Raw genomic sequence first — 16,808 nt, 5'->3', positions numbered from 1 at the left:
GAATATTTCTTCTTTGATTAAGATTTGACTTCAAAATTGTATTTCTATAGCATGGGAATGTAATAAGATTATAACTCATCGAATTATATCCAACAAAAACGATCCCGGTATCCAAAAATAAAAATATTGTAGAATTATTTGAGGACATCCAGTAACACAAGAGAAAAATAATTGGTAATTAATTTCGTAAAAACTAGAGCCTACGCCAATTCTCGGGATTAGTTGCCAAGTGGACCCCAGGCTCCTATGAGCCGTGACAAAAATGCCGGGACAACAAAAATTGAGCCATAAAAATAAAGGTAACTTTAAACTATTAACCGCATAAGACTTATATCACAACCAAAGCGGTCATATCATTAAATACACCCACACACGCCAGCAAGATAAGTGTCCGTTTATTTTGTGCATTTCTGGGAGGACCTAAAGATCTCACCATGAGTAGATCAATAATTCTGACTCCGTTTTCAGTGAGCATAGACGATTTATAATTAGATGCAATTATTTTTATTATGGTGCTCCCACACTGGCTGTTATAAAATGTTATATAACATTGCGCGACGAGGAACACAAAATAAAACAATATCAATACTAACACGCTGTCTCTGTCATACGATGTTATAATATCGTTATACAACAGTCAGTGTGGGACCACCATTAGCAATCACCAGAATTTACGAAGTGTAAAAGTTTTTCGCACAAGACTTCGGCATTAGTCCCATCAATCAAGGGAAAGTTCGAATGTGTGTGGTTATATGATGGTTGCACCTTTATCGTCTATCTTGTCACTGTCACACTCAGACACTCGGGCTCTACCTTCTTATATATATACATATATATATATATATATATATATATATATATATATATATATATATATATATATATATATATATATGCAGTTTATTATGACCTCCTCTTACTAGAAAAAATATTTCAATACATATAGACAGGTATATTGTATGTAAATAAGTGTCGTGAAAAAGAAAATTCACGCCGGTCGCCCAATTACTTAGATACCTACTTACTACAACTACCTACTTATTATACTTAATTTAATCATACCTTTATTCAATCCTAACTTGTCAGATGCCTTTCAAGCGCAGTAGTTTCAGAAATCACTGCACATTCTAGGTAGTACTTTGTCGCAGTAACATGCCCCGGTAGGTTACAAATGTGAATTTGAAAAGTAAAACAATGCCAAACAATGTCTCCAGCCGCTTTTGAGGCCGAATGCATCTTTATCAAATATGATAACCAGCGAATCCCATGCCCAAATATCACATTATAATTTCATAATTTTCCAAAAAGAAACATGCAGGGGATCGTCCAAATTACATATGGTGAGTGTGGGTGTGAGATGTAAAGCGCGATGACACCGAGTATTTAACACTAAGAGTCGCCCGCGCCGCCCGCTCAGTCGCACGCCGCCCGCGACCCATACGCAGGCTCTCGCGGAAACTTATCTATCATCTAAAACCTTATTCTAGGTAGATAAGAAACTAATCAATACAATGCAATATTTAAAAATTAGCCTCTTGATCCGACAGTAAATATTCTAAAATTTTTACTTTCAGAGCTGCTGATGAATTAAGCTCCCTGGTATGGGGTGGAACACGGTTCTCTGGGTAAGTGATTATTTTTTTATTACATAAGGAATCTTAGGATGCTTCTAGACATAAACAATTTTGAGACGGTACAGTAAATTGTTTTCTAATCGCCGCACGCTGATGACCTTCATAAAAGATGTTATTAATACCGCAAAAGAATAGATTAATTCCTTCTTAAAAATTTTGATTAATTAAGAGTAAAAAAACACGCTCCTAAACCCCATTGCCATACAATTATTTAAGCAAAAATTGGCACACTTAAGAACTTAAATTTATGATTTTATTTAAATTAAAATCGAAATTCGGTGGGTACTAACTAAAATAAGACGGCCAAAATTTCCCTTCAATCAAATGCATCGGCATTTACTTTGGCTCATTACATATGCGCGACGTACGCCGTTTGTAAAGTCGTACCGATCCACCTGATATTGTAGGGCAGTAGGACTTGCGTGACTACTCCATAAATATACACATTATGCCAGGACTGGGAACTTATACAAGAACAGGACCGTATATTTACACTCTTATTACGTGCGGTCGTTATCACTTCATCTTTCATTAATATAATAATTAAGGAGGAGTAATCAACATCTATTAAAATATGGTAAACCGCAACGATTTATTATTAATGACGTAAAATGTGTAGGTACATACCTAAGCAAGTTTTTTAAATTTTATTCCTGACTGTACTTCTCAAATGCATATCTATCAAGTACTTCTCGAGACCTTTCTAATGAGCCTGAACTCGATGTGTTTGTGTTCTTCTATCGAAGAGTTCGTTCCGCTACCTTCCGACTGCATCATCAGATCAGCTCCTGTAAGTACTAAGAATCTCAACTGAATGACATGTCAGGAACTTTAAGTTCAAATTTAAGTTTAAAGATTAGAAGCAAACTTACACATACGGCATGAAGCAAATACTTATACAGCATTATGTTCGTGGATCATAACGTGATTAGGATAGAATTTCCGAATACCACAACAAATTATACCACTCCATTTAAGTGGTATACTAATCACGAGTATAACTGAATATTTTTTTATTAATAATAGTATAACTCCATAATAAACAATAACAGCAAAATAAAAATAAACAGAATGATGCATTATTTACAACTTCGTTGACAGCAAAATATGACAACATCTATGTCATAATACTGGTCATAGATACCATAATTACTTACCTATATTAATCCAAATAAAAGTTTAGGTACATACAATACTTAAGTCCAAAATAACAGTTTGAAGTATTTGAATCGAATTAAAAAACATGTAGTCTCACCAAGGCGATAAGAAGGATATATTATGTTAGAATGCTCAGTAATAATGGTCAGGGTATGCCAAGCACGCAGCGGTGCTGGCACCGACATCCCTCGACCTTCCTTCCGTGTCGTCCTTTCTGCACTTGACAATATTCTTGAGGTCATTTCTGTCACTTCACGTCAATTGTTAATGCAATTTGTTTACAATGTTTACTTACTATTACAAGTACAAAATAATTACGGTTTATAAGCCCAATATTAATGAAAATCTAAAAATATAAACCCTAAAAGAACACTTACAGGTGATCTTAGGTACGTAAGTTTTTGCTTTTATCGCAATAAAATGCGCATTTTCGTTCGAGAAAGAGATACATTTTGAACACCCAAAATTATGGCCACTTTATGTCGCCCAAAACGAGTTTATATGAAGGTTTAAAAATAAAAGGTGGAATCCTAATCGATGGTGGTGTGTGAAGCAAATACCTACCTTGAACTGGTTCGGGAGAAATGACGATGACCTCTGGTCCAGAGCTGGCAGCTTGTGCGCGCTACCTGCCTCTTCTGTGTATGCAAATGCTGTTGTTTTCCGACCGAGACGTGTCAATGTCCTCAAAGCTCGTACACCGGTGATTTATTAGATCACTGTTCGCATCAAACATTTCGAGAAATTATGTAGAAGGGGCCTTTTAACTCGTTTAATTTATTGATTAACAATCGCATAATTACCCTGAATAATAATGGTATCGGAATAGTGTTATAAGTAAAAATAAATGATAAATTAGGATACAGAAACATATTTTATCTTGGACCTGTTCGTATATGTCAAGTTATGTAAATCGTTCGCTTAGATGAAGTGCGATACTTGACTGATCGGTCAGCGACCGCAGCGCCCACGGTGTGCACACTCATGTGTATGCACTGTTGACATCTCCAAACAATTAAACAAGTTTTTTTTATCTTTTTAAGGTGTAGAAAATAAACTAACATTTTGACACTTTCTTTTCAACACCGTTTGTAAATGAACATAATAATAGAAAAATAACTTTGTCAGTGCCGTTCCATCGCTCCGGATCCATATCCAACTCCTTCACCATACACGCGATTCGTCTTTGGAATTCTCTCCCTCTCAAGATTTGGCAAGCTCAAAGATAACTGAGATAAGACATCTTTTGGGAAGGTCTTTTGACTAAGACTCATATTAATCTAAAAGCAGATTTGTATGTTGTATATGTATGTATATTATGGCAATATGTATATTATATGAAATAAATAATAGTACTCGTAGACAACGATATACTAACTTATTTACTGCTGTGGCACAGCGACCCGAAATGGATCTTGGCCTCCGACACCAAAGACCGCCATGCTTCTCTGTCCAAAGCCATTTCTGTCCAGTCGACAGCGCCGAACTCGCTAAGGTCTTTTTGCATTTCATCTCTCCAGCGGTAACTAGGGCGTCCAGACGGTCTTCGGCCATTTGGAACTCCAGAGTACGCCTTCCAGACTGCACGATCCTCACCCATCCGGTCTACGTGCCCGAGCCATCGGAGTCTGGCGGCTTTCGTTTCTCTAATGATGTTCGGCTCGGACAACAGATCTTCCATCTCCTGGCTCCTGACAATAAAGCTCCTGGTATCGACGGGTTGCATAGTGAAGTATGGAAGTATGGGGGAATGGAGGTCAGGGTTAGTCTTCCAAATCATTGAACGTATCTGGTCGGAGGAACGTCAACCAAGGGAATGGAATGTTGGGGTCATATGCCCACTACATAAGAAAGGAGACAGGAAGCTATGTGCAAACTATAGAGGTATTGCCCTACTTCCCACTGCTTACAAGATCCTGGCATATGTCCTACTGTCGCGGCTAGAACCCTACGCTGAAAAAAACCATAGGGGATTACCAGTGTGGATTCCGAAGAAACAGAGGCACAGTGGACCCAGTTATTCCTCCTTAAACAGATAATGGACAAGATGTGGGAATATGCCCAGGATTTTCATATCCTCTTTGTCGATTTCCAAAAGGCCTACGATAGCATTGATCGCGAGTCGCTAATATATGTGCACAATATATACCTACACAGCGGCACATTAAGGAAGAGACAAGACAAGTAATGATTTTTAGTAGGGTTTCAAAGCTTTGAAGAGTTTATTGCACAAATTTGAAGCCGATGGTCCCGGGTTCCAATCCTGGTAAGGGCATTTATTCGTGTGATGAGCAATTGAGCATGGATATTCGTTCCGGAGTCATGGATGTCTTCTATGTATTTAAGTATTTATTTATACATATGTATATAATATGTATATCGTTGTCTAAGTACCCACAACACAAGCCTTATTGAGCTTTCCGTGGGACTTAATCAATTTGTGTAATACTGTCCAATAATAAGTAGTTTATTTATTTACTTATTGCGATGGATAGATAACATCCACCATAATCTTCTACGTCATTTCTTTTTAATTACTTTATTATTGTGCAGATTAAGAAAAGGTTGGTACGTGGCATATAAATAAATTGCTGCAGCGGTTAATGCTTCCACGTCCATCTTGGAAAACGAATAGATCGCAACTGAATGTCGCCATCGTGTAGTGGCGTGTCAGCCATCGCATGGCCATCTCGCTGGGCCAGCGCTGGGCCATCGTGAAGAGGAGCCATTAGTGTCCAAGCTTATGTAGACAACGATATACATAATAAGTATCTATAAATACTTAAATACATAGAAAACACCCATGACTCAGGAACAAATATCTGTGTTCATCACACAAATAAATGCCCTTACCAGGATTCAAAACCCGGGACCATCAAATATCAAACATTTATTCAGCAAATAGGCCACAGGGGCACTTTTACATGTCCATTTTTACAAACAATAAATTAAAAAAAAAAAACAATTACAAATATCGAATCTATGAAATAATAAATACTTTATTAGAGATGTATACTGTCTCTAAATGTCAAATTACACAAAAAAAAACTATGATAAAAAAATAAAACCATAAAATACTAAAATTCTTTAGAGATGTATAAGTCTCTAAGTGTCAGAGATAAAATATAAAAAATATATTAAATTATCCTTAGAGATGTAGAGGGTCGCCAAGGCTTGAATTCTTATATAAATAATTAAAAGACAAAAAAATTAAAACAGACAAGAACCGAATGAAGTGTCTCACGTTAATGTCACTCAAAAGTAAAGTTACATACTTTAACATAACCTGTACCCCGTGTAAGCTTAAACAGACCGGTCTCCACAAACAGCACCCGTTCACGAGTATGACGTGTATCTCAGCCATCGGTTTCATAAGCATTATATATATGTATGTTGTATATATGTATGTGTATGTTTATATTCTAATATTCAATTTCTCGTATTTTTAATAGTAGATTGTTAACCAAGGGATTGAAAGGCACTCATTCCTGTCAAGAAAAAAAAAACAATTTAGGTAAAAGTATCGTGATTTATGGAATGGGGAGTAAAATTTCAGAATGGAAATTGTACAACAAATTGTAATTTTAATTGTTTATCATAATATAAAAGAAAAAACGTACTGGGAAAGTAAAATGCTCTAGCCATTTTCTGCACAATTTTTAGCACAACAACGACCGACTTTCAGAGCATGAGATATAGAAAAAAAAAATCTTGCACCTATTACTGCTTGATCTCAGTTTGGTCCGTCGTGTGGCATTAAGTTCGCCATTTGTACATTTTTTACTGTGCAATAAAGTTTAAATAAATAAATCTAGGCGCCTACTCCTCAACGTAGGTCCTTATAGCCTGTAGGTAAGTACAATTCATATTTTAAGATCGTGCGTAGCGTGACATTCAGAACTTTGGGATAAAATACGTTTTAAGCTTATCTGCTTTTCGTTAGATGATTTATGTACTCGGTGCACTTAATTTAAAAGTAAAGCAAGAAAGCAAAGGGCATATAGGACACTAAAAGTTTTTAGAGTGGGACTCTATATATATAAACCTTTTTTTCAATAGAACTTGTAGCCAAATGAATTTGATTTGAATATTGTACATACCCCGAAACTTTTGAGTTTTGATTATAACCTATGACTTATGACCTATGCTTTTTAACGTGGGAATATGATTTCTCTTCAAAAATGATATTTAGGTTCCTAATATCATTTTTTTCTAAACTGAATAGTTTGCAATTGGTTTGAACGAGATCTAGTAAGTAGTTTTTTTAATACGTCATAAATGGTACGGAACCCTTCATGGGCGAGTCCGACTCGCACTTGGGCGCTTTTTTTTTTCATCCAACCCATACGTGTGGGGTATCTATGGATAGGTCTTCAAGAATGATAAATGGTAAGGAACCCTTCATGGGCGAGTTCGACTCGCACTTGGCTGCTTTTTAGGGTTCCGTAGCCAAATGGCAAAAAACGGAACCCTTATAGATTCGTCATGTCCGTCTGTCTGTCCGATTCTGTCCCAGCCACTTTTTTCCGAAACTATAAGAGCTATACTGTACAAACTTGGTAAGTAGATGTATTCTGTGAACCGCATTAGGATGTTTACACAAAAATAGAAAAAAAAACAATAAATTTTGGGGGTTCCCCATACTTAGAACTGAAACCCAAAAAATCTTTTTTCATCAAACCCATACGTGTGGGGTATCTATGGATAGGTCTTTAAAAATGATATTGAGGTTTCTAATATCATTTTTTTCTAAACTGAATAGTTTGCGCGAGAGACACTTCCAAAGTGGAAAAATGTGTGTCCTCCCCCCCGTAACTTCTAAAATAACAGAATGAAAAATCTAAAAAAAATATATGATATACATTGCCATGCAAACTTCCACCGAAAATTGGTTTGAACGAGATCTAGTAAGTATTTTTTTTTAATACGTCATAAAATTAAAAAAAAAATTTTTTTTTCATCAGACCCATACGTGTGGGGTTTCTATGGATAGGTCTTCAAAAATGATATTTAGGTTTCTAATATCATTTTTTTCTAAACTGAATAGTTTGCGCGAGAGACACTTCCAAAGTGAAAAAAAAGTGTGTCCCCCCCCCTGTAACTTCTAAAATAACGGAATGAAAAATCTAAAAAAAATATATGATATACATTACCATGCAAACTTCCAACGAAAATTGGTTTGAACCAGATCTAGTAAGTAGTTTTTTTAATACGTCATAAATGGTACGGAACCCTTCATGAGCGAATCCGACTCGCACTTGGCCGCTTTTTTGATAAAGTAAATATTTTTGAACCATGGGTAAAAAAAAATATGAAAAAAAACTCTTAAAACAAAAGCTCAACAAATACTTAACAAAAAGACGTACAAAACGCTGCAAAGGTACTCCCTTATGCTTGTAATGCACATGATACTTCTAATAGCCACCTTTTTGCTTATTCTGACAGAAAGGTAACTACGGTATCCTACACTGAGCATGGCCCGACATGCTCTTGGCTGAGATTTAGATTATAGATCAAGTTAGGAGCAAAAAACAAATTTCATAAATTTTTAAAAGTCCTAACTCTTATAAGTAATAATAAAAAAATCAAAAAAGTCAAATGAAGAGGCATAGAGCTGTGCTAATTATACATCAAATATTGTGTATAAATATTTTTCTATAATGGCATCCAGAAAGGAAAAAGGGAACTACGTTTGTATAGAAAAGCTGTTTCGCACAGTCCTCCACTTTCGTCGTATTGATTGTACACCCACATATTGTGCAGTTAGTAAATTGGCATTTACAAAAATCACTTCCAAAGAGGAAAGCGTTAATCTTTTGAACGCCAAGAACAACTAAAGGCGTTGTTACTACGAGTATTCGTGCCCAGAGCGCCAAGGACAACTATAGGTGTTAGGCGGACGCTGTCAAAGTAAACACACACTTTCGAGTAAATTTTACATTAGCTCCCTTGCGCCCGGTATCTTGGCGTTTGAGTGATGTTTGTGTTTATGACATAAAGCGTTCAAAGGGCTAAACATGTATTGCCTTCAAATTTTCTATACCTATAAGTAGTACGTCTATTACCCTCGCACATTCAGAAACCTATTTCCGACGACATAACTTACAAAAAGTGTACCATCACACATTTTTTGCTGGCATTGTATAGGTAGAGTATACTGTAACTAACGCGATACCTAACGGTCGGTATTCGCAAATTGTCAATGAATTGAATTGCCCAAGTAATTGATACCTATCTTCTTTGTTGACTAATGTATTAAGTTTTTTTATGGGGTCAACAGCCTACGGCGTTTGTTGAACAAACTGATTATTTATTCAGAACATGCTGCGTTAATCGGCGTGAATAAGAAGTTGCTAAACGGGTATCTTATTTATGTAATATAGAATGAAAATAAAAGCAATAATAGAGCATAATGAATGTTGAACATAGTTGAAAAAAAATATCGTTTTGAGCAAGTATCGAACCAGCGACAACTCAGCACTTCAGACTTTAACCGATTGAGCTACTAAAGCACTGTCCGGCTTCCGTGTGTTGTGTACCCCTGTCCCGGAGCCACGAGTTCGAATCTAGGCGGCGAATTTTTATAGTTCTAACGAAGGAAATGAAGATAATGTCCTTCATTTCAAAAAGGTTCTTGTAACTCTTGAGAGGGAGGGAGGCTAGAAAGGCTTCATAACCTTTTGAACTCCACTCCTATTGTGCACGGAGCGTTATCGTGAACCTTATGTTGATATTGGGCTTTACCCGCGCGCGTCATTATTTCTTCATTTATCTATTGACTACTTAAGTCGTACAAGTCGTACATCAAATACTATAATTTTCTTTGTAGATAATGTTCCTTTCCACATAATCAACAAGCTCTATGTTTCAGTGTGCACTGTGGTTGTTATGTACACACACAGTCGCGTCCCCGCGATCAGACAAATTATCCTTCGTGAGAAGTGCCGTGGAGACGGTGCCTGAACATGACCCAATACCTGCGCCTATACGAGCGTCAGTTGAAAGCATTCCTCTGAGGTAAAATATAATTTATATAGCACCTTAGGTAACACCTTTAAACTGTTTTTTTTTGTTAACAACGAATCTAACGAGCTAAAACTTAAGTGGTTGCGTTATTTAATCACGGAGTTCCTATGGTCACTTTCAATCAGATCACATAATTAGGTGTATATGTGCAGAAGACAAATTAACAATAATTTAAAAATGAAAATCGCTAAATATTATGAATATAAAATCTGTATATATTTTTTTTTACATTTGCAGAAGTCTTCGAGATGAAGGGGATGAAAGACTGCCATTGCGTGATGCAGTAGAAAAGAGACCCATTGAAGTATTAAGCGACGAATCCTTGCGCGTAAATGTAGAGGTACAAATTTAACAAACTACATCAAACTATCGGGCTGTTATCATCGGTTACCACCAACGCGAATTGATTGGTGGTAATTAACTACTGGGTTTTTTTTTCTTTCTCAAAACTGAAAAGATGAGAAAATAGTTTCCAACTGTTACTAACTTGATGATAACGGCTTCGAATCATCTAATTTTCTTTCTTGGCATTTTAAGTAGGTATTTATAAAGTGTTTCCGTGTTTTGCAGGACGTTGAAGATATTCCAGTAGGAGATACGGACAACCTCAGACAATATTATGGCGCTGCAAATTACTTGAACAAGTTCCAGCTGGGAAATGCTAATCTACAAGGTTTGCCATATTTCATTGCGTTTTCTATAATAACTGGTAGCATCATGGTTCTTCAAAACATTTTACATTAGGTACAGTGCAAAGGCCGCGTCCATCATTTTTGTCAGGGGTTTTAAATTCTGAGTATTTTTTCAGAAATGCAGCAGACGCCTACTGGTCCAGCCACAAAGAGACTAATAGTGTGCTACGTGGAGTCATGGGCAGCGTACCGGGTGCCTCCGCTGGCGTTCACCGCGGGCCTAGTACCTCAGACCTGCACCCACCTCCATTATGCCTTCGCTGTGATGCATCCACACACCTATGCTCTGATGCCGGCAAATGAAGATTATGATATAATTAAGGGTAAGATACCTATTACTTGTATTTGAGTTAGTTAATATTACAACAATACTTGCAGACCTACATGTATTTTTAATTTCAGGCGGGTACCGAATTGCAGCAGGTTTAAAGCGAAGAAAAACAGGCCTGAAAGTGATGTTAAGCGTCGGAGGCGACGGAACCGATCGGCTGTTCAGCGAGATGGTGCAGGAGTCCAATAGACGAAGCAACTTCATAGACAGCGCAGTGAGCTTCTTGAGGGAACATGACTTTGACGGTCTCGATCTTCACTGGATTTATCCAGGTAAGAATCTTTATCCTGTCAGATTATCTGAGCCATTTAAAAATTATACGTGTTTTTAAATATTTAAAGTCCATAAATTAACCAATAAATAATTACCTCTAGCGGAATGCGATCCCGCGAGCAAGTTAATAATAAGTTATATTATGTTAAACCCTTACCTTCACCAACTACTCGTACATCTCTATTCACCATAATAAGACCTCGGCAAATTAATAGGCGTAGTGCCTAGCACTGATTGGGACGTTTACACATTTTAAGTCCCACATTATTTTTTGGGAATTTCATTCGTAACAAGTGTAAAGTGTCAGTGTAAAGAAATTTAATAGTGTGTTTTCTGTTTTGATGCTTGTTTATAATCGAAAGCGACACCATTATCCATTTATTTGACTTAATTTATTTTATAGGTGAACGAGATGAAGAAGAAAAAGACATGTTTACATCCCTGCTGTACGAACTGCGAGAAAAAATGTCGCCATACGGACTTCTACTTGCTACGGTCTTACCTCCATTCAGGTACCTAATTATTCAATCCACTGACAGGTTTTAATTTAGGTTAGGAAGGTATTGCATTTGATGAATGTAAGTTTTGGTTGAGTCATTTGCAAAATAATTTATTAATTAGCATAGAAAAAGTGGCAGAGAATAATAACTTTTTTCTTTTGGTCTAATACATGTTTAAAATTGATATCCTGATGGATTGGTTAAAAAATATATTCAACATATGTATATTTAACTAGTTCATTGCGTGGGATGAGCCATTTTTTTATTTAATCCTAGTTATGAGAACAGCTTATAATATCAACGAGCTCAACGAGGAGGGGGGGGGGGGGGGGGGGGGGGGGGGTTTAGGGTCGGCAACGCGCATGTAACTCCTCTGGACTACGGAGACTGCTTACCATCAGGCGGGCCGTATGCTTGTTTGCCACCGACGTAGTATAAAATATAATGTATAGGTATGAGAGAGAAACAATTGTGGCGTCTTCATCATCTAATTTCTCCCTATAGACCTCCTACCTACCATTTATACCTATGCTTGTCCAAGGTATCAGATCGAAGACGGATATGACCTAGCTGCCGTCAGCGGCGCGGCCGACTACGTGACTCTGCAGGCGTGGGACATGACGCATGGGAAACGGGACGAGCCTCCAACGAAGGCTGTCCAGCATAGCGCCCTCCACCGCGACCCTGGCGCTGCGTCTAGGGACCAGCGATACGATAACATTGTATGTACCAGTATTGTAAAGTTTGTAGGTTTTTTTATTTTTATTTTGCAGCTGTTCTTTAGAGACTAATATTAGTTAGCCCACATATTCGAATCGAAAAAATTGCTAAAATTAGTGAGTTCTTTGAATGTCTGTCTTTGATGAATTGTTACTTGTCTATGACAACAGAGGACTCTGAGTGGCTTAATAAATCTTGCTCTGGATCGGCTCGCCTTCCTAGAAAAAAAGTAGCATTTTGCTCCCTTTAAAATAATCTTCTTTTATCTTTCCTATAGGAATTCATGGTTAAATATATCCTTCGTCATGGCATGGCTCCCGAGAAGCTAGTACTCGGGGTGCCTTTATTCGGCCGGAGCTACACTCTGGCGAGCTCCACGCTGACTTCGCCCGGGGCGCCCATCAGCGGTTGGGGCCAAGAGGGGCCTTATACGCAAACTAAAGGACTCCTAGCTTATTTTGAGGTGAGAGATATTGTGTGGTTGTCACATTGCTTGTTGTTTGTTGTTGTTGTTGTTATTGCATAGCCTGTTTGACAGGCCCTGCCATAGCATGGCGAGAAGCTATCACTACTTCCCTAGTACTCATTATGTATTTAGTCATAGTAATATTTTAAATATCACATGTCAAGCAATTTAGGCCTTATACAGTCGCCATCAGATATATCGGAGCGGCCGAGGTGCTCAAAAATATCTGAACACGCACTCCAACGCCTTGGCAATATAACAATGTAATTTTTTTAATTAAATTCAAAACTATAAGTACATTCAAGCGGACTCGAGTTGGCCTTCGCCTGGTTGCCATTAGTGGTTGTGTTCAACAGAACTTACATACCTAGCTTTACTTTTGAGAGAAATAATATCGTTCGTTATTTGTTGAAAATACACGTATATTATGAAAAGGTAAATTTTTGAAATAGGGGATGGATATAGCTTTACGGTGTTTTTACAAGTTTAACTAACATATAATTCTTACTAAGAAGAATCCCAACACTGTTATTTATTAATGATTTCAGATATGCATAGCTGAACGCGAAGGTAAAGGCGTAACCGGGACTGACGAAGCCGGTAATGCTTACGCAGTTTTTGATGACCAGTGGGTTACATATGATTCACAAACAACTATTGCCGAAAAGGTAACCTAACCAAAACTTATTAATATAAGGTATTATATTATTTATAGTAGTGTATTGAAGTCATATATTGCAATCAATATTTGATTTATTCCCGACGTGACTTGAAGTTGCCGTGGTGCCGGTGACAATTTCCATCATACTGGATAAATGACAGTGGCCACGTGATAATTACAATAAAACGGAACCTCAGTAGTCCGGTTTTAGTAATACAACGTTGTATTACTAAAACCGGACTACAGGACACTGTTAATATATTTGAAAACTTATCATATAGTATGAAAGTACCTACATATACGCATGAATATGTAGATGTGCACGCACACATACATAGCTAGTTTCACATACAAATTAAAGATACGGATTCGAAATTAGTTTCATTAAAATGCTTCAAGAGGGTTCTCTTTTCCTATAGGTACATATACTGACTTTACTCTTTGGATGCAATACGCATTATTTTTTAGTTATATCTGTGGGTTCTGTCATATACATAGAAATAATATTCCTAAAGATGAGTCTAGGCCAGCTGTCACTATAGCCACACACACACAGCCACATTTTATGAAGTCATATCGATAAACTATCGGCATTTTTTACAATTTTAATTTTACTTGAAAGGATTTCAACTACCTAAAATGAACAAATAACCATCATAATACAAATTTATATATTCTTATCTTCAGTCTTCAGTATGATTTTGAGAGTTCGATATTACATTAATCAGTGGCGGAAATCCATGGGAGACCTGCCAAAACCAACTAAAATATGTTTTCCGCAATAATTGAATTATTCAATTGGGTGTCTATTCTATCTTGGGTGTATTTTTAGACCTCGCAAAAGCGTTCGCACGGTCTCTACTTCAATCCTCTTGAGAAAATTGGGAGCACTTGGCATACGTGGAATCGCCTTGAAATGGTTCTCTAGTTACTTGATTGACAGGAACCAGTGTGCGTTAAAATCGGTAGCCTAGTCAGTGAGCCAATGCCTGTGTCATTTGGGGTTCCCCAGGGCAGCATCTTGGGCCCAACGCTGTTCATCGCATATATAAATGATGTTTTGTCTCTCAATCTAAAGCATATAATCTAAATTTGACTGACGGGATCAAAAAACTACAAACAGTATCTTCCTTTTACTCCGAATTTGATAAGACGGTATGCTTTTTTGCGAAGAACTGCAAGAACGGCTCAACCTATGAAGTTCAACATTATTTTCATTATTGAAATCTTTGTAAAACATCCAGGGGTCATCATTATCTGTAAACAATATTTTTCTTTTAGAAATATCTCTTCTTCCTCGCGTTGTCCCGGCATTTTGCCACGGCTCATCACGGGAGCCTGGAGTCCGCTTGGCAACTAATCTCAAGAATTGGCGTAGGCACTAGTTTTTACGAAAGCAACTGCTATACCTTCCAATCCAGAGGGTAAACTAGGCCTTATTGTGATTAGTCCGGTTTCCTCACGATGTTTTCCTTCAACGAAAAGCGACTAGTAAATATAAAATAATATTTCGTACATATAATTGAACCCGCGATCTCCGGGTTGCAAGTCGCACACTTTTACCGCTAGTCCACTAGCGCTTTTTCTTTTAGAAATAGTAATTGTGTAATTAATTTGAAATTTATTGTAACATTTACAGATGAGATTCGTCATGAATTTAGGCTTGGCTGGAGCAGCGGCCTGGGCTATAGACATGGATGACTTCCGTGGACTCTGCGGCTCTCCCTTCCCCTTACTAAGCACAATTTCTACAATGCTAAGCAGTAATTATCGCAGAGTAATAATGATATTGAATGAAATTCTTGTTTCTTAGATAATTGTATAATTTCGTTTTATAATTTAACAGATGAACCCGTCCAAAGTGATCAGTCTTCCTTAAAAATTGGATCCTGTGAGTCGATGATGCCTTACTTGGCGTCGGATGAAGAGTCTTGCGCCCATTTCCACTTCTGCACCGGCGGTATTAACTTCAGGATGGTTTGCGAAGATGAACGTCTTTACGATCCTTCCACGGGTTTCTGCGGGTAGGTTAAAATCTAAATGACCTCTAGCATTCCAAGTCCCTCGACCCCTCTTCCTCGTTTTTCACTTTGACAACTTGAATTTTCACAAGCAAAAAGTCATTGCGTCCGTTGACACAGGTTACCCGTTACCCGTCTGACGGCCAAGCGACGACTGCCCCTTATCGCCCGCGTAGACACCCGTGCGCCGGTGCATCGCACGAAGTTAAATAGTATCGATTTACCAAAAACTATTTATATAATTGAAAAATCGGTAGACGTAATTGAAGTGTACATCATTATTCACTATTGCTTAAAGTTTCATGTTTAAGCGTTGCATAATAAGAGAGTTTATACGGATTTTAACTCAAGAAAAGGGTTTACGGAAAAGTTATTTACTTGTGATTCGGTATATTCTTGAAATATCATAGTAACCATAATCAAAGATAATTTGAAATAGAGGTGTATTGGCAAAGAAAACTTTATATCGACGTAAATTTATTGCCATCTTTCGACACATAATTAAAACTTTTAGAACGCCAGTTGACTTTGATCCTTATTATTTCACTGATATGTGTTCAATTTGTTAAATATCAAAAAGTGGCGCCATCTTACCGGGCACTACCTAAAGGTTATGGCGCAATCACTCGAAATGATGCTGCTATACTTTTGGCCTTTGATTTATTAGATGGCGCCACTTTTTGCTATTTAACAAATTGAACACATATTAGTGAAAAAATAAGGATCAAAGTCAAATGGCGTTCTAAAAGTTTTAATTATGTTTCGTAATATGGTAGTAAATTTACCTCGTTACAAAATTTTCTCTGACAATACACCTCTATTTCAAATTCTCTTTGCCATAATTAAAGAATATCAAGCTAAAAGATTGTGTACAGAACGTAATTGTTTATACAACGTTCAAGCATGCTATAACGACGTTAAAATAGCGAATTTGGCGGTATAGCCTCTTAACCACGTCAATACTTTTTTTCGCTTTAATTAGACACTAATCCTGCGTTGAGACACGTGAACGTTTCTTGAACGATAGGGTAATTGCCTTAAATGTGCCTTGTATGTATACTTACCTACACCTTGTACCTAAGATGAACTACTTACCTACCTAATACATATTTGTATCTATGAACGGCTGTAATAATTAATGAAATTAACGTATTTGTATTGTATTTGTATATGTCCAGCACATCAACTATTTTAATTCACCTAATATATAGTCCGGTAATCCGGTTAAAGTAACGGGATGGTCCAATAGTTTGGATACTTGAACAGTTAAACGCTCCTCTTCTTATAGCTTTCACTGATACAGCATTTTGTCTCTTCATTCTACCT

General features: G+C 37.2%; 1 protein-coding gene across 4 annotated transcripts in view; it reads left to right on the top strand.

The window, feature by feature from the left end:
• The window catches only part of LOC133521338 (probable chitinase 10), a 58,682-nt gene that overhangs the window by 3,952 nt on the left and 37,922 nt on the right, over positions 1–16,808 (top strand). For 2 of the 4 annotated variants that reach the window (XM_061856245.1, XM_061856243.1), the window contains exons 1-13: positions 1,021–1,487; positions 1,575–1,625; positions 9,664–9,809; positions 10,056–10,158; positions 10,389–10,491; positions 10,627–10,833; positions 10,913–11,113; positions 11,518–11,626; positions 12,156–12,336; positions 12,612–12,797; positions 13,349–13,468; positions 15,101–15,224; positions 15,308–15,485. In XM_061856245.1, coding sequence (XP_061712229.1) covers positions 1,602–1,625; positions 9,664–9,809; positions 10,056–10,158; positions 10,389–10,491; positions 10,627–10,833; positions 10,913–11,113; positions 11,518–11,626; positions 12,156–12,336; positions 12,612–12,797; positions 13,349–13,468; positions 15,101–15,224; positions 15,308–15,485 — 1,682 coding nt within the window. In that variant the 5' untranslated portion in view covers positions 1,021–1,487; positions 1,575–1,601. Of the gene's footprint in view, positions 1–1,019; positions 1,488–1,574; positions 1,626–9,663; positions 9,810–10,055; positions 10,159–10,388; positions 10,492–10,626; positions 10,834–10,912; positions 11,114–11,517; positions 11,627–12,155; positions 12,337–12,611; positions 12,798–13,348; positions 13,469–15,100; positions 15,225–15,307; positions 15,486–16,808 lie in introns of those variants that run through there. The other 2 variants (XM_061856246.1, XM_061856244.1) reach the window with 2 other exon arrangements.

This window comes from Cydia pomonella, chromosome 9 (assembly GCF_033807575.1).
Source record: "Cydia pomonella isolate Wapato2018A chromosome 9, ilCydPomo1, whole genome shotgun sequence".
Lineage (NCBI taxonomy): Eukaryota > Metazoa > Arthropoda > Insecta > Lepidoptera > Tortricidae > Cydia > Cydia pomonella.
This window is presented reverse-complemented; position numbering and strand designations above follow the sequence as displayed.